The sequence below is a fragment of the Mustela erminea genome, chromosome 5 (assembly GCF_009829155.1).
Source record: "Mustela erminea isolate mMusErm1 chromosome 5, mMusErm1.Pri, whole genome shotgun sequence".
In the NCBI taxonomy this organism is placed as follows: domain Eukaryota; kingdom Metazoa; phylum Chordata; class Mammalia; order Carnivora; family Mustelidae; genus Mustela; species Mustela erminea.
The window spans coordinates 126,959,427-126,983,875 of record NC_045618.1 but is presented as its reverse complement, the minus strand read 5'-3'; the positions used below and the strand labels follow the sequence as shown (position 1 = coordinate 126,983,875).

At 35.9% G+C, this 24,449-nt stretch overlaps 1 protein-coding gene across 13 annotated transcripts in view; it reads right to left on the bottom strand.

Annotated features, from left to right (window-relative positions):
* CEP128 (centrosomal protein 128) overlaps positions 1–24,449 on the bottom strand; it is a 408,542-nt gene that overhangs the window by 253,411 nt on the left and 130,682 nt on the right. For 12 of the 13 annotated variants that reach the window (XR_004286107.1, XM_032344800.1, XM_032344799.1 and 9 more), the window contains 2 exons: positions 19,483–19,647; positions 3,334–3,510 (listed from right to left, as the gene is read on the bottom strand). Coding sequence is in view for 12 of the 13 variants with exons in the window: in XM_032344800.1 (XP_032200691.1) it covers positions 3,334–3,510; positions 19,483–19,647 (342 nt within the window). In the remaining variant the exon portion in view is untranslated. The remainder of the gene's footprint in view (positions 1–3,333; positions 3,511–19,482; positions 19,648–24,449) is intronic. The other variant, XM_032344797.1, reaches the window with a different exon arrangement.

The following is a 24,449-nucleotide window of genomic DNA, read 5'->3' as shown; positions in this document are numbered from 1 at the left end:
ATAAGTAATATTCATATTTTGTGATTTTTTTTGTAAATTTATATATAGTTTAGTGTTTAAGAGAACAGCCTTGTCCACTTATAAGTAATGTGACTTAATTTCTCTAAGCTATAAAATAGGCAAACTGCCTCATAAGGCCAAAGTATAAATTAAATAAAATGAGGGTTAGCACAGCGTCTGGAACATAGAACACCATTATTATTACTTACTGCGTATAAAGAAGTCATCATCAGGAAATAGACTTCAAGGTCTATTGCGACAAGAGAACTAAAACAACAATTTGTCATAAAAAGTTAAAAGAAACAGGGGAGCCTGGGTGGCTTAGTCAGTTAAGCTCAGGTCACGATCCAAGAGTCCTGGGGATGGAGTCCCAAGTTCAGCTCCTTGCCCAGCAGGGAGTCTACTTCCCCCTCCGCCCCGCCCCTACCATTCATTCTTGCTCTCCCTCCCTCTCTTTCTCTCTCTCCCTAGAATAAACAAAATCTTTTTAAAAAGTTGAAAGAAAATCTATATATACATAAATATATAAATATATATGTATATATGACCAAAAAAAGATACTACATAATAATGATACCTAGCATTAGCTGAGTATTCACTAAGTGCAATATATTTCACTCCATAATATGCACCCTATATATCTTATTCTACTTTATCCTCAAAATAAGCGAACTTATAAATGGGACATGAATTCTTAGAAAATAAATTGCATAACTTGCCCAAGGTCATACATTAGCAGTATGGAGATGCAATTTCAGCCAACATCTGTCTTGAGCCAGACTACCCTCTTTATACTCTACAAATGGGTGAATACTCAGACCAAGTGCTATGAGAAAAGCTCTTCAATTATCAAAATTGGTCTGTGAAATGATATAACTTTAATTCAGACACTTTCCTAATTGTTTTATAATAGTGATGGCTTATTAAGTGTCTGTCCTTAAGTTTTCAAACACTACCTGCATTTACTAAAGTGGAATAAATAATAAATATGGTGGATGGAGAAAGAAAAAGTAATCAGAAATAATATCAATACTCCCAAGGACTTTTCTCAGGCTCATTTGTTACATATCTGTTATCCAATTCATATCATAGCTGTCCCTCTCTACATAAAATGACTAAAAATTTCATCAGTAATATACCAACAAAATCAACAAATGACAAGGAATAACTGGAATTATTCCATTTTTTAAAACACTTTATAAGGACCACCACTCTCCCTTAAATTTCTGAACTATAAAGCACAGAATCAATTTTATTTTAACAACCCCCTGGGTTGTTTATTTGAGGTGAGAGCAAATGTTATATTCTTCAGTATTCATTTTTTTCCCCAAGTTCATAGGAAGGTAACGACAGAAGTTATTTATTAATAGAAAGAGACCCACAACAAAAAAGGTGTACTCTAAACAAAACAACAACAACAAAAAACTTAATAGAATTTCCATTCTTTTAGATTTACTTTCCACCCATCAGTTGGATTGAATTAGTCTTTCTCTAGGAGAAGAGGTATAAAGAAAGACCCATTACCAAAATCACTGCATTCCTGAAAGCAGTGTTTTTTGGAATATGTTGGAAGGATAATTTGTGCCTCAAAAAGAAAATACTTAAGCAATCTACAATCTACCCACTATGTTTTAGCCTGTAATTGCCCATAACAAGGTTTATATATCTTATAGCATGATCTAAATGATACCATTTCTATGTCTCTATCTGACTGAAAATAAGCCATCCTGATACAAATACTTAGATACAGAGTAAATATTTCATTGTTAGTATGTGCTTCTTTTAGATGAAATCAGGATCTTAAGGTCACACATCCTTTAAATATAGGTAAACATGACAAGTCAGATAAAAAAAAAGCAGCAGCATACAGGAAAAAGAATAAGCCATCATTATAACAAGCTCTACAACAAAACTGAAAGAGTTTTCCTCTAAAGCCAATTACTCCTCATATTTGGCTCACAATCCTCCCAAAATGACATCTGAGCATTTTAAAAAATGTAGATAGGGGGCACCTGGGTGGCTCAGTGGGTTAAGCCTCTACCTTCGGCTCCGGTCATGATCCCAGGGTCCTGGGATCGAGCCCCACATTGGGCTCTCTGCTCAGCAGGGATCCTGCTTCCCCCCCCCCACCTCTGCCTGCCTCTCTCCTACTTGTGATCTCTGTCTGCCAAGTAAGTAAATAAAATCTTTAAAAAAATAAAAATGTAGATAGGAATTCATATTGCAGAAACTCCATCAACTCCACCAAATTCTACCTGTTGAGATATTTCTATTAAAGGTGAATCCTAAGACACCTTCCACTGCAAGTGTGGAAATATAGTTCTACTTTCTTTAAAACACCACATAAGGAGGGGAAAAAAAAAAAAGAAAAAGGATATGAAGGAAGATTAGGAAAAAAGAGGAAAAAGAAGCCAAAAAACAAACAAACAAACAAAAAATGACAAAAAGAAGAAACACCCAGAAAGTATTAAAAACTAAGAAGTCCTTATAATTTAAGTTCTGCCATCTCATCATATGAAATAAATACAGGGTAAATAATGGCTAAATGCTAAGGGCTATGGTCCCACTGTGTTGAAGCAGTGCAATGCAACATAGCAGTACTATGACCTAGACTGACGGAGGAGCTCACCTTCAAGGATTAAAAACGTTCATGATCAATTTTGTTTTTATTTCAATTCGTTAGAACTATAAATTGAATAGCAACATTCCATTTTAAAGATAGAAAAACTCACTTGAGTATATTTGTCTAAACAGGGAAGGCAAATAGCACAGCGTTCATGTGTTTAAGCTCAGGGAGTTTGATCCCCAAGGTCTAAAGTCTTGCTTCTAGCATTTAACTAAATACATGGCCAGGGCCAAGTTACTTAACCTCTCCAAGCCTTGCTTTCCCTTGTCTTAAATGAATTTAATCAGCGTACCTAAAGGACAGTAGTTTTAGAGATTAAGGAGAGAATCCTACAGTACCTGTAATATAACTAGTACTCAATAGATGTTCGCCATTAATACACGAAAAACAACAAAAATGGCCTGTGATAATGAAAATCCAGGCCTCTTGACTCCAAGGATTTTTTTTTTCATCAGAACTGCTGCCTCTCTAAGACATTTTCTTTTACAGAATGTGATAGAGGCAATTCCATGAATTAACAGTACACTTTCTCTCCCAGGACTATGCAGTAGATACATAGTATCGCATTCTAAACAGTGCAAGATGTTATTTTGTTTCATAAAACTTTCCAGAAAAAAATGTGACTACTATGTAACTATGCATTAAAATCTTCTTATAATTATATATTAAGAAACTAACTGAAAGGCACAATGAGAACTCATAATTACTTTCAATTTCTCCATCGAGTCCCCGGAGAAGGTTTTACAAGCTGCATCAATTTCCCTTCCTATGACACCAAGAATGGATTCCTGTTCAGTCTCCAGGCAAAGAAGTTGATCCTTGAGCTGCAATCTGGCCTCTTCCATCCTTCTTAAGTGCTCTTCTTCATTGCTTATATGCTTTTCCTAAAAAATCAGTAAGAAAAACAGAAGTTAATTATTTAGTAAAGGCAAGAAACTCTTGTAATATTTGTACAACTAACTCAAAGGAGTGCAGTACAAAACGGATCTCTCAGTCTCCTTACTTCACTAAAATAAAATGTTTTGCCTACTCATCAACTGAGGTCAAGTTACAGAGAATTCAGAAAAAGGACACTGAGGGCACTGAGTGAGTAGATACTTGGCAAAGAAAATTAAAGTAATTCTGTAACCAAAAGAAAATGAAGTTAAAAAAAATCCTTTACATTTTAATAACATAATGCCATTAATGGACTGGAGAGTAAAAGCTGATGCCATGAACTGACTTTGAGTTTTCAATAAATATTAGTGAAACAATAGAAAAAAAGGTAAAATAAGATTATGTTAGTTTCATTTCAGAAAAAAAAATACCTATTTCTATCTTATTTCATCAAAACATAGTTTTTAGGGACACCTGGGTGGCTCAGTGGGTTAATGCCTCTGCCTTCAGCTCAGGTCATGATGCCAGGGTCCTGGGATCGAGCCCCGCATCAGGCTGTCTGCTCAGCCAGGAGTCTGCTTCCTCCTCTCTCTCTGCCTGCCTCTCTGCCTACTTGTGATCTCTGTCTGTCAAATAAATAAACAAAATCTTAAAAAAAAAAAAACATATGATAATTGACTCTCTCTGCTTGACTTATTTCACTCAGCATAATCTCTTCCAGTCCCGTCCATGTTGCTACAAAAGTTGGGTATTCATCCTTTCTGATGGAGGCATAATACATATATAAAAATAAAAAATAAAAATTTAAAAAAAAAAAAACCCCACATAGTTTTTACAAAGTCCAAGTTTTCAAATGCCAGTCATAGTGCATAAATGTTTTGAGTCATGTAAATTTGATAGAAGAAAGATGGAAGTACTTCTCAAGTAAGCAAATACATTTAATGGAAAAAAAAAAGGTTTCTAAGAATCCTTTAAGAGCTTACAAGGACTTGGGGACCCATTCTAGGCAAAGTAAGTCTCAGTCATGATTGCACAATTTCATTACTAGAGAAATTCTAGCTGAGCAGCACAGACCTGGAAGAGAGTAACAGAATCACCAGAATTATAAGTATAAACAATGGCCCCAAAAGTCATGGCGGCTGGCTAGCTTTGTTTTCACTCATTACACAGTAACCTGATCATTCTTTACCTACCCTAGTAAATATAATACAAGCAGGAAAATAATATGGTCAAAAACTCCAGCTTGAAGTTAAAATAATAAGAGATCCATCCGCTCAATTAAAAGTTACTTATGAAAGGAAAGATAGCATTTTACCTTCCCTCTAGCTTCATACCTCCCTCCTTCCCACTCTCTCATATATCAACTACTTGTAGCTTCTCAAATAAGCCTTCATATGTCTCTCCAACCACTTCTGATGTACACAACACTGCCTGGATCTGTACTATTTGAAAATGGGCCTGGTAGCTACAAGACAGCCTTTATCTTGATGACTACATCCTAGCAGTCTGTAGCTCAGCTTTGTAAACTTAGGAATTGGATCTTCTTTCCCTTTTGGTACCCTGAGTGGAATCATCTTTCAGCAAAAGAGTAACATTAAGCTCACGATAGACTAATGTACAAACTAGAGTGCCACTCAATTAACGACATCAGTTTACAATAAGAACCATAACCGCCATATAGATCAGAATGTTCCTGTCAGCATACCCAGTACATTTTCTCCCTGCAGACCAATCTGGATGGGAAGGCAAATTATAATCACAATGTTGCTTAATGAATAGGGAACTGGAGAGAGAGGAGTTTGTTTTATGAAACAATGCATATATGGCCTCACGCTAATGGCAGTCTGGTGCGTCCACTGGCACATCAGGGATATACAAGCCACAGGAACAAGTGTTCCATTCTCTTGGGTGGTGTTTTGATGGAGACTGAAGTACATCTCCCTAACTTTCTCCTCTGTTCACATTCAGTTTCTGTCCAAACTGTCCCTGCTGACTGATAAGGCATCGCTTTAGAGATATTGATATCGTCACAGAATCTTGCTCTCATCTAGGAGCCTTTCTGAAAAAAATTAACATCCTGGCTCTGAACAACATTTGAAGACTTTTTGAAGCTTACTTACTAGAAAGCAACCTTTTCATCAAGTCCCCCAAGAGGTGAGGCTACTTGGCCCTGTACTGTTGGCTACCACCACCTACACTTCCTAGCCTTCAAAATTTAGCCTTCGAGACTTAAGTCTCCTTCCTTTACAGATTTCCCAAAGCAGAATGTTCCTAGCGCATATTATGTATATCACAGTTTTAAATAAATAAATAAACATATATCTATATATAGCTGTAATATAATTACTCTTCCACCAGCCTCCCTCAATAAACTGCCAATTTCGGGAGACTGCAAAACATGCTTTATAACTACCTTTAAACTCCACAACTTTGTTGAATAAGTGATTTAAAGTTTTTCAAAGACTCAAATTCAATACTGGAAAAATCATTTCATCAATGACCATGTAGACCTATAGACCCTCTGAAGCTACTGATGTGTGCTTGGAGGTTCCTTCTATGCATACGTAGACCTCCAGAATGCTGCTGTATTCTCACCGGTGTGATATTAATAAAGAACCCTATCAGGGTTACTGAAGTATTTGGAGGACAACTGAAATCCAGGGAATTCACAATGATGTTCTAACTGTTCTTCCTTTTTTCATTTCCTTCAGAGCCAGCTTTCTTCCATCAACTATCCACGATTTCTATATTTTGATATTCCTAAAAATGTTGATATTATCAGGAAAGGCTCTATAAATTCAATCTCTTTAGCAAAGACTGAGAACTTCATTACCCACTTCACTATCTTTTGTGAGACAGTCAGCAGGCCAGGTCCAATTGACCTCCCTTTGAAGTAAAACTCACAGAACTATGAACTCACATGGACCTTTGAGATCAATTGGTTTAACTACCTATTATTCTTTCAAGAATCTTTTATTTGACATTTCTGGCAAATGGTCATCTGAACCCCTACATGAACACCTCTAGTTTCAATGAATAAAACCCTTGACAAAACCATAACATCCTTTCATTTGCCTAAGTGCTGTACTCAAGAATTAAAGTGAATAGATGAATCCCCTACCCTCACTTAATCATATTCCAGGTAAATCCATGTTCTTTTATTTAACTGGGTTTCAGACACTGCACCACACTGGTTCTCCATCTGCGTGTGCTCCAAAACCTAAATCTAGGAGTTATGTAAGCTCTTCCATTCTGTACTTCTATACCACTCTGTATTGACTTATTCACTCATTCAACAATTTTTATAGAAAGCCTACTACGGTAAGACATTCTCCTGAGTACTAGAGACAGAGTGAATAATTAAGGCTCCTGTCCTTATATAGCCAACAACTATCTCCATGAAATGTCATCCCTTTCATTTTGCCTCATTCTTCTGGCTTGAGAATAGTTATCTGAATACTAAATTGTTCCCAATGAATTAGCTTTTCTCCCAGTTTCATGTTTCAGAAACAGCTCTACAAATGGAACTAGCATAGCTAATTCTGAGGGAGAAGTGGAAAACTGGCTGGCTGACATCAATCCAATCATCCTGTCTGATTTGAGGATACGTGGATTAATAAGGGGAGATGATAATATTTAGGCACTATTATGAATAGTTCTTGGTTTTCTAGAGAATTCAGAAGTAATTCTACAACAAGACTAATCAAAAGCCATCTTTTCCTTTAGAATTAGAGGTAACTCGAAGTATTTTAGAGACTGTTTAGGAATTTGGAAGAAAAAGTGGCTTTGGGGCACAATGGATAAGGCAGTGGACTTCCAGGAACATGGAAGACACAGTTAGTCCAACTTCGATGTTTCAGCATGAATGGACATGTATGTCAAGGTCATGGCACCACAAAAGGAGCTTCTCTGTGGGGGAGAAGATGGGATTAAATAGATAGATACAGATGAAGCTGACTATAGCAGTCTGTATGCTCCAAAAAGAAAGATATCCTATACCATGGCTGAGTTTGAGAAAGAACCTTAGAGAATAAACTCAACCCTAAATTACACAAATGAGGAAACCAAAGTTCAGACAGAATAAATAACTGAACCAAAGTTAAAGAGGCCATAACCCATAACTTGAGTCTCCTGGCTCCTGACATGTGCTCACTATTAAAATACCAGATAAGTTGAGTTTTTAAAACTGGAATTTAGAAACCCAATGCGAAAAATTCAGGAAAGTTGTCAGCCAGTTATGAGGGGACTAATACTGCCATAAAGTAGAAAGCATAACAAAAAAATACTTCTGAATAAATATAGTTATAAATGAAATACGTGAAGTAGTGGGAAATTCAGAACAGAACACACACACACACACACACACACACACACACACACGAGAGAGAGAGAGAGAGAGAGAGAGGAACATCAAGCATACATAAGAAGCCTAAGCTTTTAGGGGCTATCTATCTAAACTAGAGATGTACCCTATGTACACATAAAATCTGCTGTTGGCATTTTTAATCAAAAAGTATACTAATCACACAGTAAGCAAGTTACAGTTCCATTGTCAAGAGAGCAAAGACTTTATGAAGCTTCCATTTCAGGACAGGAAAGGATTACACTGTTGACATTTGTGTCTAAAGCAAATTAAAAAAAAAATACTGTTCACAATCTCTTCAAACACACATAAGTGCACACATACAATGTTGACTGGCTTCATCAATGGATCTGCAATTCAAAGGATGAGAAATTCCTCTACTTATATATTTATGTTGCAGCACACTCTTTACAACTCAGAACATTCACTTTCCCAAAGGCTGTAAATATTGTAAGGAGACAAAATCTTAAAGGAAATAGAACTTCAATAAACTAGAGCATGTCCAAAATATTATCTCCTTGGCAAAAGTTTGTGAGATCCCTTCAATGTCCTAAGAGGCCCAGAAGGGCCACTTTATTTCCAATACAGCTGGCTACAGGACATGAAAACAGGTCTTCACACACCTAAAAATAAAAAAGCTTAGCAAATAAAGCACATTCACATGACTAAATAAATCATTAAGTACAAAGCTACTGTTAAAAAAAAAAAAAGCTACTGTTATTCCTTTATTGAAAACTAACTTGAATAAGCAAGTATGACAATATTTCAGACCCAAGGTCATCTTTAACACATCAGCAGTGGGTGAGGGAGAGATAGGATGAGAGGCAGAGAGAAATAAAATTAGATTAAAGGCTAGAATTAAAACAAACAATGTAATTCAAAGTTATTGGAAGCATGGCATGTTGAAACTATAGACCAGCACATATCACCTAAAAAGTTTTGAGAAGGAATATTTCTGTAACTCAAGATAACTGCTATGCCTAAGCCTTAAATCCAGGACACTAGCATTACAAGGCAAATTATGAAACTATCCTGAACAAAAATTGGATCTGTCCGGAAGCCATTTATCTAACTCTCTAAAGAAGCTCACATTACTTACACCAACAGAGTTGACTCAACTACAAGGAAGTTAAGTTACAATGAAATGCCAACCAAGGCAGAAACTGCAGAACAACTAAAAGAAGGATCTACTGTGGGTATTACAGGGTATCTGAAAAGAGTTTCATCTAGAAAATTACCACACTGTAGTTCAAACTGTCTTACAAAACAAGAAGCAAATAAATAAACAAACAAAACATTAAATCTTGGCCACACCATAACTACTTTTTGCAAACCTGTTTCTTAAAAATACAAGATTTTATATGACTGTGCACTTTTTAAATTCAAAGTATGGCTGTACATTAAATGTTGAGATTGGTATTTAAAAATAAATAAAACAAAACAAAAAACCAAAGCAGCACTTCCAAAATCAACAGTTCAGATCAGTTTGAAAAAGTCTCCATGGATCCAACCTATGTATATCCTGTGCCCTTAGTGAACCCAACACTACTTAGGAACAAAGAGGACAAGGGAAGGTCATAAACTGAATTTTTCACCCATTATAAAAGTGCAATAACATGCATTTTCTTCCCCACCCATGCAGATATTGTAACAACAGATAACTTGAGCTCTTAAGAATGATAGGAATATCTGCCCCTTCTCTTGCCCCCCAGGCACTTTATAGGAGCTCCCTCTAGGATTCCTACTACTTTGTATGTCTTTTATGTCTGTCTCTTTAGCAGACTGTGAATTCCTATTGGGCAGAGATCTTATTTTTTATTTAAACATCCCAGTACCTAGTAGAGTGTCTCAGATAGCAGTCAATCGATAAATTTTTCTGAAACATACATGTCCTTGTATGTTCCATTCATTCTGTGAGCATTTTGTGTGTGCGTGCTCTATGGGCCCAACAGAATAGACCCCAACAATAAACGACAATGAAGAAAACAAAATCTCTGAACTCAAATGACTTCTTATGTTTCTGAAAGTTTGCTTTTGCAATAAATCAATCAATGAAATCATTGAGGGCAATCATCTTGTCAGTAACAGGTTACTGTAAATGGCAAGGCCAGTTGATGTCACAAAAGTGAGGGCACTGCCAGGAGTAAGGAGTAATCAGATGCAAAATAAGCTTTAAGGATAGAACTAGTAAGATCTATTAATGAATTAAGTACAGATTCATGTGTGAATGAATGAAATGCTTCTTTATATGTATTTAATAAGCAAAAGAACACTGTAATTCCTACTAGAATATTGGTTTCTTAAAATAAAAGTGCTACTATTTTGTGGGTTAAATAATCTTTTTTCTCCTCTGTAAGTAGATGCTTTACACTATTTCCTTCAAAGAAGGGAAAGAAGTTACAATTAATAGTATGGTAAGAATAAGAGCTGAAAACATCAGTAAAACAGAAGCACTAATAGAAAAAAAGTAAGGCATAATTAGAACATTGGATATATGATTTGGTACATATTAAAATTGGGATATGAAAGAGTTTCCAATCCATAACCTAGTCTTAGGCAGGCATAGGAAATTTATCCATAAGACAGAAACCAAAAAAACACAAATTCAGATTTAAACTCCTAACCCCACTTAAGGAAATTATTCTTGCCTCAGGCTTTTTAGTATCTTTTTCTAGAAGAATATTGAGCAATACAAAAATCATTGGCAGCATAATCAGAAAGGTGTCAGGACATGTATTGGATACATTCCTAGAAATTAATATTCAAAGTCGGAAACAAAAATACCACTGAAGGGTATTTTATGCATTCATTAAGTTTTAGGACCATTTTGCAATTATTATGTATTTCTCTTAAGTCAAATGCTAGGAAACAGAAATAACGTTAGTTATTTAAAATCAGCCACTTTTGATGCATTTCTTTTTCTGAAACAAAATACGGACAAGGAAACAAACAACCAGAGTTTCAAATTATGCATTTGGAACGAACACTGTTTAATTTTCAAAAGATAAAAATGTATCATTCAGCACCAGAGAAATGTTTATAAGCTTACCGTGTCTTTAAAAACCATCGGGATTTATTCTCTTTTTTTCTTAAAGGATACTTAAGCATTCATTTATTCTTAATGAAAGAATATGGGGGGAAAAAGTTAAGAACAAATTTCCAAATAATATAACTTATGTTAACAATGACCACCTCCTGTTGTTTTCCTAAAATTTCCAGACTATTGCTCACTTGACATTAAATGACAAAGTGGATAGAGTCACTTTAAACTGTGATTTAAAAAACAAAAACAAAACACCCAACCTCACTTAAAACAAACCTGGACATTCATTTTATGTTCTCTTTTAGGGTCTAACCAAAGCAAGCAAGCTAGGACTGCTTACCTCCCAACAAAGCACTGAAACAGATAAAATACAGGACACTTCATGCAGCCTATTCCCCTTGGCTTTCCACATCACAACCAACTGCATGTACCATTATTTAGCCTAACTCCTACACTATGGCGATCACTCACATCTCAAAATTAAATGAAATCAAACTAATAGTACAGGATTTTAAAGGTAAGTGTCCAACAAGACTGCACTCCTCTAAAGCCTTTGTAATTTTCAGGGGCTCAATGAATTAAGGATTAAATGGCAGTCCTCTTAAATCGAGTCCAAATCAGGGATGAAAAATTTGCAAACTTTGACTTCACTCATTATATTCATTTAAATTCAACCTCTTTGATTGCAAATGTTGGTAGAAAAGTCACTGCCAATGGAACAGAGTTTGAAAATGCGTCTCCACACTTACATTCCATTTTGGAAAGTAGAGACCACATGTACTTCTATACAGCCTTTATTTCTTGCCCCGTCCTCTGCCACAGCTGTATGTATAACTGCCCCCTCCCCCCAATCACTGCATAGTCACTTCACCTTTGCATTTTAAAACTGTTTCTTAAAACCTGGCATAGATTTTCATAAATGGTAAGGACTCTGATGTTTTAGCCAACTCTGTGAAAGTCAAAGACTACTCTGGATTTAATGACTACAAGTGGTTCAATTAAGCGCACTTTATAAGTAACAAATACAAAACAAAGCATATAATTCTACCTTTAATTTGACCATCTTATCTTCATTTTTTTAATATTTTTAAAGAATTTTTTAAGAATTAATTTCATAGGAAATTACTCATAACAAGTCAGTCAGTGTTTATATTTAGAGTATCTAGTTTAGGGACGCCTGGGTGGCTCAGTGGGTTGAGCCGCTGCCTTCGGCTCGGGTCATGGTCTCGGGGTCCTGGGATCGAGTCCCCACATCGGGCTCTCTGCTCAGCAGGGTGCCTGCTTCCTCCTCTCCCTCTGCCTGCCTCTCTGCCTACTTGTGATCTCTGTCTGTCAAATAAATAAATGGAATCTTAAAAAAAAAAAATTAAAACTGTTAAAAAAAAAATTAAAACTGTTAGAGTATCTAGTTTAAATTTCCCTCCAAATTAATACAGGGTAGCTACAACTTTATTCTCTTTATTCTACTCACACAATTTAAAATAGATGCTGCACTAAAGAAAGAGTAAGTCCTGCCTAAAAATGTCCGAAAGTATAAACAATAAACACTAAAGTAAATGAAAGAAGTCAGCAGCTCATTTGCTTCTATTTCTTTCTTGCTATTCTGAAAACAAAAAAATTAAAATCAGAGAATTCTGCCTACCACAAAGAGTTCTTAGTAAAAAAATACAGAACTGTGACTCTATAAAGTAATGAATACTTTATAGACAGCTGACAATCATATATATTTTTCCATATGATGAAAAATACCAATCCTGAACAGATGAGAACTGAATTAGAACTGAAAATTGATTCATTTTTTCCTGCCACAGATATATTTTTTCCTGCCACAGATATATTTTATGTGGCAATATCAGGTTTTAATTTGATTTTTCTAACAAAGTCACTGATGACTTCTTTTCCAAAATTGGTGTCAAGCTAAAAAAATTAAAGAGTATATGGTAATCTGTTGAATATAATAACCCTAAGTTTAAATTCTACACTATGAGTTCAATGAAAAGATACAAATGTGAGTCATTTTGCTGGCAGTAAATAAAGGGAAAAAAATAAAAGGAATTTGTGCTCATATCCTGTTTCCACCACAGCTATGCAATGTTGGACAAGTCACCGTTACACTCGCAACCTCAGTTTCCACCATCTGTAAAAATGGGCATCATAATTACACAGGAAAATTGCCATTTTTCAAAGATCATTATTTAGTATTAGAAAAAATATCCCTTAAGTGTTTTTATCCAATATAATAATAGCTTTAAAATATCTGCTACATGGGGTGCCTGAGTGGCTCAGTGGGTTAAAGCCTCTGCCTTCGGCTAAGGTCATGATCCCAGGGTCCTGGGATGGAGCCCCTCATTGCGATAAGGGGGGAGCCTGCTTCCCTTCCTTTCTCCCTGCCTGCCTCTCTGCCTACTTGTGATCTCTGTCTGTCAAATAAATAAATAAAATCTTAAAAAAAAAATTTTTTTTAATCTGCTAGGTGTCACTTCACAAATAATTTGAATAAAGCATTTCAAGGGAAGGAACAAAAATACATGTTTATGAATTCTGATCTACTCAATACTTAGATTCCTATAACCACTATAGCCTTGGATGTCACAAAATCTGTGGCCTTAAGGTGTCCCCTAATTGCGTAATCACAGTTTCTCTCTCCTGAAAAAATAATAGAAAAGAAGCCTCTTGAGAGAATTCAGAATACTACATAAATTAGCAATAATTATACGAGCTAGGTAAGAATCCCAGATAACCTATATAATCTATATACTGGTTCTTATAGGTGCTGGTACAACAGGAAAAAAAAAAAAAAAAACAGAATTTGTAAGCCTGATTCCTATTTCCATTTCTACCAATGGACAGCTGAAGCATTTGGGCAAGTCTCAATGAACTCTTTGGGCCAGACCCGCCTCATCTATAAAAGAAGATGGTGGAGGGCTAATATTGTTAAAGGTTCTTTTATACTTCAGAATTACACTGATGCTAAGTGTTCTGGGAAACACCACCTTTGCACAATATTCCAGTACAATCTTGTAAGCACTGAGACCCTGCTTATTAAAAATAAAAGCTAGCACGAAGATTTTTTTTGTGGGGCAGAGAAACAACCTACTAAAGAATCTTCCAACACTGCCGGGGCACCTGGGTGGCTCAGTGGGTTAAGCTTCTGCGTTCAGCTCAGGTCATGATCTTGGGGTCCTGGGATCGAGCCCCGCATGGGGCTCTCTGCTCAGCAGAGAGCCTGCTTCTCCTCCTCTCTCTCTGCCTGCCTCTGTGCCTACTTGTGATCTCTCTCTCTCTGTCAAATAAATAAATAAAATCTTAAAAAAAAAAAAAAAAGATTATCTTCCAACACTGCCATGGCTAGCTATAACCACAAGGCATGTGTACCCATGTGACAGCATCTCTCATAATGGGGGAAGTTCTACATATGTTTGTGATTATGGGTGGATTAAAGGAGAAAAGCAAAATGAGGAGAGTGGATACCTCCGGCTTCCTCCAGGTTTGGGTATCTAGTAGCAAGAAGCCTGTCTGCATGATTTTCCTTAGAATTAAATCAGTAACAAATACAAATGAAAGCTCTAAATATGGAAAGCACTGGATCATATAGGAGAGAAATTATTTGATCTGTAATTTTAGAATAGAAAACACACAGTAATGTAATCAACAAGAGAATGCCATATTCACCAGATAAAATATTGGGTGTCAAATAAACTTGATTTTGAAAAATGTTCAAGGACACGGGCAAATTCAGAACACAAAGCTGTGCATGGCAAATAATCCCAAATGGGATCTGTGTATCTGAGTATGTAGAAAAGAACCCCAAAAAGAATTTTACCAGAACTTGAATGAAAGAAAGTTAGGTGGTAAGATCACAGGTGAGTTTTTAAACCTTCCTTATTACCTAGGGGCGCCTGGGTGGCTCAGTGGGTTAAAGCCTCTGCCTTTGGCTCAAGTCATGATCCCAGGGTCCTGGGATCGAGCCCCGAATCGGGCTCTCTGCTCAGCGGGGAGCCTGCCTCCTCCTTTCTCTCTCTGCCTGCCTCTCTGCCTACTTGTAATCTCTGTCTGTCAAATAAAATAAATAAAATCTTTAAAAAAAAATCTATTTTATAATTTTTTAATGTTCCCTTTTAAAGAACGAAATATTTTTCTAAACATAATTTCAGAATTTATTAAAATGAATATAATAAAATAATAAAATTACTCTTTCTCCAACATCTGAAAATTAATGTCTCCATTAGTCTACATTGGAAATAGGAAAACAATCTCAGGACATAACTATCATTTTTTATGCTATTTTTATCACTAATTATGAAAATACCTGCAAAAATAGTATATTTTTTTTTCATAAAACAGCCATGCTTCCAAAACATAGGGTTCAAAAGAATAGACACATTATAAACAGAATCTACAAAATAATATTCTCTTAATTTTAGATACCATATTTATGTCTAAAATATCATATAAATATGTTTGAAAATTAAAAACATTTAATCCTTAACACTACAAAATTACCTGGAAAGTTCCACAAGGATGGCTAGTATCATTAGTAAACTCACACCTACTTTAATAAAATGTTTTTTAAGTTGGATCAGATACAGGTCTGTATATATAAAAGACATACAAAATTTTCACTATGTGAACTTTGATGTTGACTTGCTGAGCAAAAATGGCTTAATCATATGCTCTTTTGATGATTCAGATTCCAGTGAAACGAATAAAAATATATTTCTGATAAAACAAACAGCATTATGAGTTTCCAGGTAAATGCCAGAAGAACAAAAAGATTAATATTAATAAGATCCTTTTAGAACAAAAGAAGAAATCAAATATTTTCCTTTAAAATATTAAGCAAAAGGAATATTAAATTTCAATGACACTACAAAGTTCTATCTAACATTTCATGAGAGCTTTTTCCCCAGTAAAAAGTTCATAATAGCTTTAAATGCATATGTAAATATTCTGTGGGTTGTATAATACTTGTTCTCTTTGTCATGTAAAATTGAAAAATAACATTTGATATTAAACCAAAATCAGATGTTGGAAAAATGCATCTCATTATCTACATATCTACATATCACCACTAAATACATGAGGAAAATATGTTACATTAGTTATTCTGTACACATATACCTAACAGCAATCTTTTACTACTGATTCATGTTGCTGATGGTAATGGTTTTATATGAATTTTGATGCAATTTTAACATTTCTTAGCTTACCAAATAATAACATGACAAGAAACAAAGACCTAAAGTAAGCAGTCAAAATAGTAGCATGACATTTAAAAAAGAGGGGAAGTGCCACTTATGCCACTAAGATGAACATGTGAGAATAATGCTATGTTAGGTAAACAAGAAAGGCTTCCCTTTTGAATCACATTTGAAATCCCCTCAATCCATAAGGCCTCATTTATCAAGTTCAATGTATTGCTTACTTAGTAATCTTTGGGTTACAAGTCATAGGGCTTTTTTTTTCCCACTGAAAATATATTTTCATCTTGTTTCCCTGCTTTTATTTTCCACAGTCTGCTGTAACCCCACACACACACACACACACACATACACAATGTACATATACCTACAGGTTATCCATATTTTTTATCCTCATACTATATGTTTTTGCAAGTATGTATATATGCGTGCACATGTGCATTTACACACACACACACACACACACATGCACACATCCTCTTTATCCACAATTTACTTACAAATTATCTACTGTGTATCTGGCTCTGTGCCTGATCTTGGAGATGGAAAAACAATCAAGTTTTGGTTCCTGTCCTCAAATAGAAAACATAATTATAAAACTGTCTACTTGTTTGGTTTGCTTGACACACATGCCTTCAATATCACCTGCTAATAGAAATGCCACTTCTTTTCACAAGGGAGCCTCTTCTGGGGGCCATCTGTCTCAAGTGATTCAACACAGTCTGGTTCTAAGCTTCCAGTCTGCATAGTTCATCAGTAATTCTTACTCCCAGTTCCCTGGCCCTTCACTACCTAACATTATTAGACAGGACCACAGGCAATCAATACTGGCTGATTGGTTGATTGCTTGGTTGAACCACTAATCAGTATTTATTTGGAAACATAACAATAACAAAATAATGGCATTTACTAATTGATAGATTATTATATATCAGTTACTCTGCCAGGAACTTTATATATTTTTTTCACATTTAATTCTGTAACAGAGGAATCATCATATCTTTTTAAAGATGATAAAACTGAGATTTTGAGTTTTAAAAAACATATAGCTAGAAAATTACGTACACGCAAATGTTTTGCCCATAGCCACTAACGCTATGCCACCGCTCAGAGAGAAGAGCGCTATCTATAGATGGGGAGCCCAACCATATTTTGATTCATATGCAACCATATACTAAGGCACAGGTCAACATAAACAGCTAAGTGAATCCGAAGTACTTAATCATGTACACAAAAAACAGATTTTAAAGGAAAGCAGCCATATAAGCTATATATATTTATTTATACATGTATCTTTATATTTATATGTATCAATATCGATATCAATATATCTTTAAGATTATTCAGCAGTTTAGATTCCAGAAACATCTTTTGTTTGCATTAGCACACACTGTCAAGACTCGACTCTACAGTTGTAACAACTGAAAGTGATTTTGTTTTTCATGATCTGGCTAGGAGCATTCAGTTGCAGATCTGTGTCTTATCTATACCTAATCCTCAGCACCCAGCACGAGGCCTGCCACATACTGGATGCTCAACACAGAGCAATGGAATACAATCGTTAACTCCTGAAACTTTTTTGTAAGGTGAATGTTCCACATATAGGAATATGTCATAACACGTATATATTTAGAACATCACAAATAGAATCAGTGAGGAAACATATATTTTAAGCAGAACAAGGTAAACTCACATCCCAACATAAGAAATTTTCACCATTATTTCTTAAATGCAAATGTGTAAGTATAGAACACATTAAAACAATCTTCTGGTTAGAATTTTAATTATGGAAAAGCTGGAAAATTTAGCATTGTCTCCACAGCAACTACACCCTGACAGCAGATCCATTGGACACACTCAAAACCAAACAGGATGAGGCGCCTGGGTGGCTCAGTGGATTAAGCTGCTGCCTTCGGCTCAGGTCATGATCTCAGGGTCCTGGGATCAAGCCCCGCATCAGGCTCTCTGCTCAGTCTCTCTGCCTGACTCTCTGCCTACTTGTGATCTCTCTCTCGGTCATATAAATAAATAAAATCTTTAAAAAACAAAACAAAACAAAACAAACAAAACATAAGAACTAAATTGCAGCAGTTGTCAAGACTGTAGGCCTTAATTTAGCAACTTAATTTAGCACATTTAATCATAAACACCAAACTTATATCTTATTTCCTTGATTTTAACAACTACTAGAAAAGGAAAAAAAATACCTATAAAATATAATGAATTTTACAAAAACATAAAGAGGAAAAGATCAGTAAAGCAGTTAAGGAAGTTTCTTCCTAGAGGTCTGTGAAGCATTTTATGATACCTTACCCAGTGGTGGCACCTTACGCACACATGTAATCTTATCAGCTACCTGTCTATGTTGTCTTATCCTCCTACCAGTAAGTTCTTTAATGGTCATCTTTACATTTGACTTCGATCATACTCAACTACAAATCCTTTTGGAAGTTGGTGGAAGAGAGATATTCTTCTACTCCTAATTGACTTTTGCCATAAAAGCAGTGACTCTCTGAGAGTCCCTAGTTTTCTACACAATGCCTGACAGCAGATACTCAAATTCACACATCTACTGAAAGGAAAGCAGTAAATCTGCCAGGAATGTTCCAAGGTTACCAACCTTCTTAAGCTTCGGTCTCTGCAACTGCAAAAATGAATTTAATAGCATCGACTTCATAAAATTTCATAAAATTACCATCAGCATTGAAAGTGCCTCACACATGGTGAGTACTTAACTATTACAGGTTTTATTTTGAGCCTCAGTTTCCTCATAGGTTAAAAGGGATCAAAGAAATCTACCCCAGAGAGTTGTGAGACCTAAAAAAGCACACATACATCAATCAACTGGCATAAATGCCTTACATATAACAGGTCCTCAATAAACCAGAATTCCTTTCTTTGCTACCTTGCCTCTAAACTCCTATTTTAAGATCCAGAAGAAATTTAAAAATCAAATGTAGTAGAAGGTTAACCATTTGGTTGAAAGACTCAAAATCCAGCATTCTAACAAACTATCACTCTTTCTGTGGCGCCAATATAACTTTCCCATGAAAGACAACAATTAGCATTTATTAATACATAAAATAGGGGCAACACCTGGGTGGCTCAGTCGGAGAAGCGACCAATTCTTGATTTTGGATCAGGTCATGATCTCAGAGTTCTGAGACTGAGCCCCACATTGGGCTCTGTGATGAGCCTGTAGGCTGCTTGAGATTCTCTTTCTCTTCCTCTCCCTCTGCAACCCCCCCAACCCCCATCTGCGGGCCTCCTCTCTCTCTCTTAAAAAAAGAAAACTGCATAAAATATATTCTATAAGAAATACTAGAAGAAATCTGAATAAGTCTTTAAAATTAGAATTCATTCATATTTTTACCTTTTCTTCTAGCTGGTCCTTCAAAGCCTGATATTTTAGCTTCAGTTTTCTATTCTCATTTTCATTCTGGGTTAATTCATCTGTCAGCCTATCACACTGTGACTTCACCTTCTCTAGCTGACAACGATGGACTTTGGCTGTATTCTTATCTTCTAGGCTTTCTGCCTGAGAAAAAAGAGGAGAAAAGAGAAAGTCCACTGGCCACAGCCAAACTGTACTGCAAAAAAATTACACGTTATCAGTGGGCAAAAATGTCAAGAGTTTGCTCTAAGCATCTGTACATAACATACACACCATACACACACAAAAAAGGAAATGCTCCTAGCATTTATTCAATCCCTCCTTAGCGCTTACTGAGCACTTACTCAGTGAAAAGTGCTGTACTAAGTGCTGAGATAGCAAATATGAACAGTAAGTAGCCAGATGCATCTATCAATTCTACAACAATGAAGAAGTGCTTAATGAAGGCAGAAGCAAATACTGTGGTGCCTGCTTTGCAAACCAAAGCTGGCACCCAATTCTACTGACAAGGAAAGAGGCTGTGAGAGGTGTCCCAAAAGGGAAATACTATGACCCAGTACTGACTGATCGCTTTCCTCCTCTATAAAAGGAGCTTTACAACATTCCTGCTCAACCTCTCTCATGGGTTTTGTGGAAGAACTGTGTACTTTCAGGATAACAAAATTAATGATGCCACCTTGTGAGGCCGAAAGGATTATGAATTGTAGCAGCCAAGAAACTATAAGTAACTGAACTTGAAAAGGAGTTTTTAATCAAAATTTTTTATCAAAAATAACCAGTGATTATTTATTTCAGTGCCAACAGTGTAATAAAGTACCTGGTTTTTTAACTTTTTCTCAAATATAACCAGAATCAACTTTAAGAAAAAGTTAGGAATAATCTATTCAGTGTACAAAATTCAAAAAAGATTTGCTAGGTATGTGAATTTTAAAACTTTTAAGACGACAACAATGCAAACACTTCCTATAGGTCAGGCACTGCTCTCAGATCTCTTTGCACAGTTTTTCCTCATTGTGTCCTTGCAACAACCTGACCAGGGAGGTACTATTACCACTGCCTCCTTTTTTGCAGCTGAAGTCCAGAGACACTAATAACTTATCCCAGCATATGTAATGAGGAACGACAGAGCCAGGATTTGAACCCAGGAATTCTAATGTGCAGACTTTCAACTATTCTGCCACACTGCTTTTAGGAAGGTACACTTATCATTTTTAAAAACCAGCTGTGTACAACTTGACAATGTTAACTGGTCACACCTACCAGTTACTAACAGCTTGAAAGCAACTACCTATGATCTGTTTAAAACATGTGTTTTAATTTCTAAGATACATTTTTTTTTTCTTTTTACAAGTATATTGTATGTGTGTAATCAGGTACGTAGGAATTCAACCACTGGAATCAATTTCCTGAGAGGAAGTTTTGTCAGCTTCACACAAAATCTGTATTATAGTCACCTCACAAAAATTCACCTAAGACTGGACGCCATTTCAAATTAACACAGGAATTGATTTTTAATAAGGAATCCTGTTTTCACAACCTAAAAACAAAATTACAAAATAAAGCCTCTCATCAGGAAAATTGCTCAATTATGATTTTAAGTTTCAATAGAATGCTTTGCCTTTTCTTCATGGCTAATGAAACTCTTGGGTACAGAAGGTTCCCCTAAAGCCAGTGGAGAACTGGAGTTAGCTCAGGGAGCCTTAAAAACCAGCGATGCTCATCTCTTTCCAAAACTGTCCCTCTCTGGTGATAACGTTCTTTGATAGCCTGAAGTCAAGTGGGGTATATATACAATATATATACAACACTAAACTGGGCAAATGCTACAAATCAGGGTTTCCTCCTTGATTCCCCCCACCCCCAGTTTTAAAACATTTGCCCACACGCCAACGCCTAAATTTGACTAAGAACTTACTTCTTATGGTTTTATTAGTACATTTACATTGCACTCTAAGGTTCACAAAGTGATGTTGTACTCATGAAAACCCTGTGATAAAGACATTACTAGTCCCATTTTACTGATGAGGTGAAAAAAGGTTAAGTAACTTGACCAAGATCATTTGGCCAGCAAGAAGCAAAAGTATAAAAGTAGAGATCAAACCCTTAGTCTGTGATCCCTCCCTGCCAAAAAGGCTCCACCACATGATTTCTATTGAAATCATAATGAGGTGATAACCCAATATCCTTCAAATATGAATAGGAGCCAGAATATTTCATTAAAATATTTTACATTTAAATTTAAAAATAGGCATAAGTAGTCCTAGATGGGGAAAATATATAAATCGTGCAGAGAAAAAATATGAGTAATGTATCAGCATTTATTGGACCCAGAAAAATAAAAGCGAAGCCAAAAGATAAAGAAATAGGACATTTATAGAGCTACTTGCCCCAAGTCCTCTTATAATTCAGTACACTAAGTCATCTGTGGTGACCATTATTATCAACTCCTTTTAATTAATATAAATAAGCAAAAGTATAGGATCATGTTAGTGAAATAGCATGAAGTAGGGTCTTTCCTTATGGGCAAGTCATTCAGTTTACAATGAAAGTGCTTACAATCTCTGGTTCTCCTTTTAAGCTCTTATGTTACTTTTATACCACATTAAAAAGTGGCTGAAACCCTCCTCTGTCTTCCAAATTAAAAAAAAAAAAAAATGCCTAAAAGTTTCAAAATATCTACAGAGTACTTCTAAGTTATATACTCTTTACATACAGAGAATTTCTCAAAGCTTTACCGCCATTTCACTATACATGAATACAAAGCACTTCCTAATGAAGGGATGGGGGAAACTGCCTGTTGAATACTATCTACTCTGTTTTGATCCAACCCCCTCACATTTCCTCATGGACCATCCCTAGCCATCTCTGACAAATGGGGTAAACACATTTTGAGTTCTTCTTTTAATCTGCCACATTTGACACACTTTTTTTTTTCTTAAGATTTTATTTATTGATTTGTCAGAGAGAGAGAGAGAGGGAGCATAAGTAGGGGGGAAGAACAGGCAGAGGGAAAAGCAGGCTCTCCGCCAAGCAAGGGGCTCAATGTGGGACTCAATGCCAAAACCCTGGCATCATGACCTGAGCTGAAGGCAGACACTCCACTAACTAAGCCAGTCAGGCATCCCACATTTTGAACACTCTTGACTATACCTTTCTTGAAATGTCCTGCCTAGGTTTCCAAGATACTATTCCTTTCTGGTTCCCTCCTGCCTCTCATATAGTCCTTTATTCTTATCTGCTAGAACCTTTCTCTCAATACTTCCCTTAAACATTGATGTTCTAGAGTTTCAGCCTCTTCTTTCTCCCTACATGATCTCATTAAAATTCTATGATTTCAACTACCACCAATGGGTCACTGGATCCCAAATATTCAATTTTAATCTCATTTTCCTCCTCAATGTCTAATCCATTATGAACTAAAAACTGTTTTGCCTAGATTTTCATGGTTAGGCTTCTGTTCTTTTTCACCTAACTCAACATGCATTAAAAACAAACAAACAAACTGGATTTGCCACTCTTCTCTCCAAATCTGATCTTCTATCTGCATTATCTACCTTGACAAACAGCCTCATTATCCACCTAGTCCCCCAGTGTAGTTAAGAACACAGGCACTTGACTACCTAGGTTCAAACCCTGTCTCTGCTACTTTCCAGCTCTAAGACCTTGGGCAGTTGGGTTTCCAAACCTCAATTTTCTCATTAGAGAAAAAATACCATACAATCTGCAGGGATTGTGTGAGGATTAAATGGTTAATGCATGTAAAGTTCTTATAGTAATGATTGACATGGACTAAGTGCTGGGAAAAAATATCTGCTACTATTATTATTATTATTATTATTATTGTCACAGCCAATCAATCAACATATGACATATATTTTATCTTCTTTAAGATTAGCTCCTCTCTATATTTCTGATTCTTCTTTTGTTTATGTCCTCATCAACTCTGACAGACTACTATGCCATATTTCATCAATATTAAGACATATTTTTCCACATTTTACCACCTCTGTCTTGGGATGTTGTCTTGCAGTTGATAGTATGTTATGCTTTCAGAAGGAGGTATTTTTTTTTTCCTTAGTAGCACATAATGATGAGTCTTATAACTGATGGTATCTTAGGTTGAATGAAATATGGTAAGGGCCTTCTCCTATTCCCCCAGCCTCCATTCTGCTCTGCCCACTCCAATTAATAACCCCAAATCCACTACTGTCAGTAGGCTACATGAAACTGGGGGAGAATTCATAAAAAGCTGAAAGCATTCTACATATGTCAGCTATTTCATTATAACTTCATCTTTTATCAAAGCATTTTTATGGCAGTTGTATTTCAAGGAACTTTGAAAAAAAATTGTAATTAACCTTTGAAGACTTATCTATGTATTCACCTATTCAGCAGATATCTACAACGTTCCAGGAACTGTTCTAGGCACTGGAGATATAGCTGTAAACAAAAAACAGACTCCAATCCCAGTCCTCATGGACTTTTCATTCTAATAAAGGGAAACTAAACAAGAAATAATATGGAATATATATCATATGACGAGAAGTACTATGGAAAAAAGCAAAAGCAGGAAGGAGGGACAGATTTATCACACTCCTGACAATCATGTTATAAAATAATTCTCCCGCATGGGGATAATGCTAATACCTTTAGACCCTAGAAATATTTCCCCAATGCAAGATCTCAATTATGCATTTACCCAGGCTAACTTTGATTTGGAAAAGAAAGGGTAAATCTCAAAAGCCTTGGGTTTACACAGCTTATAAGCTGATCCACTTTAGTTACCATACTAATAAGGACGGTGGTTTAAACTTCTATGGCCTTGACAAGTCTTTGCCTTTTATATTTTAGGAGGTCACAGATGTTGAATGAGGGCACGTTTCAGGTCCACGACTTACTGCCACCTCTGCCTTTCCTGAACTCCCAAAATAGCTAAACGTTCTTTT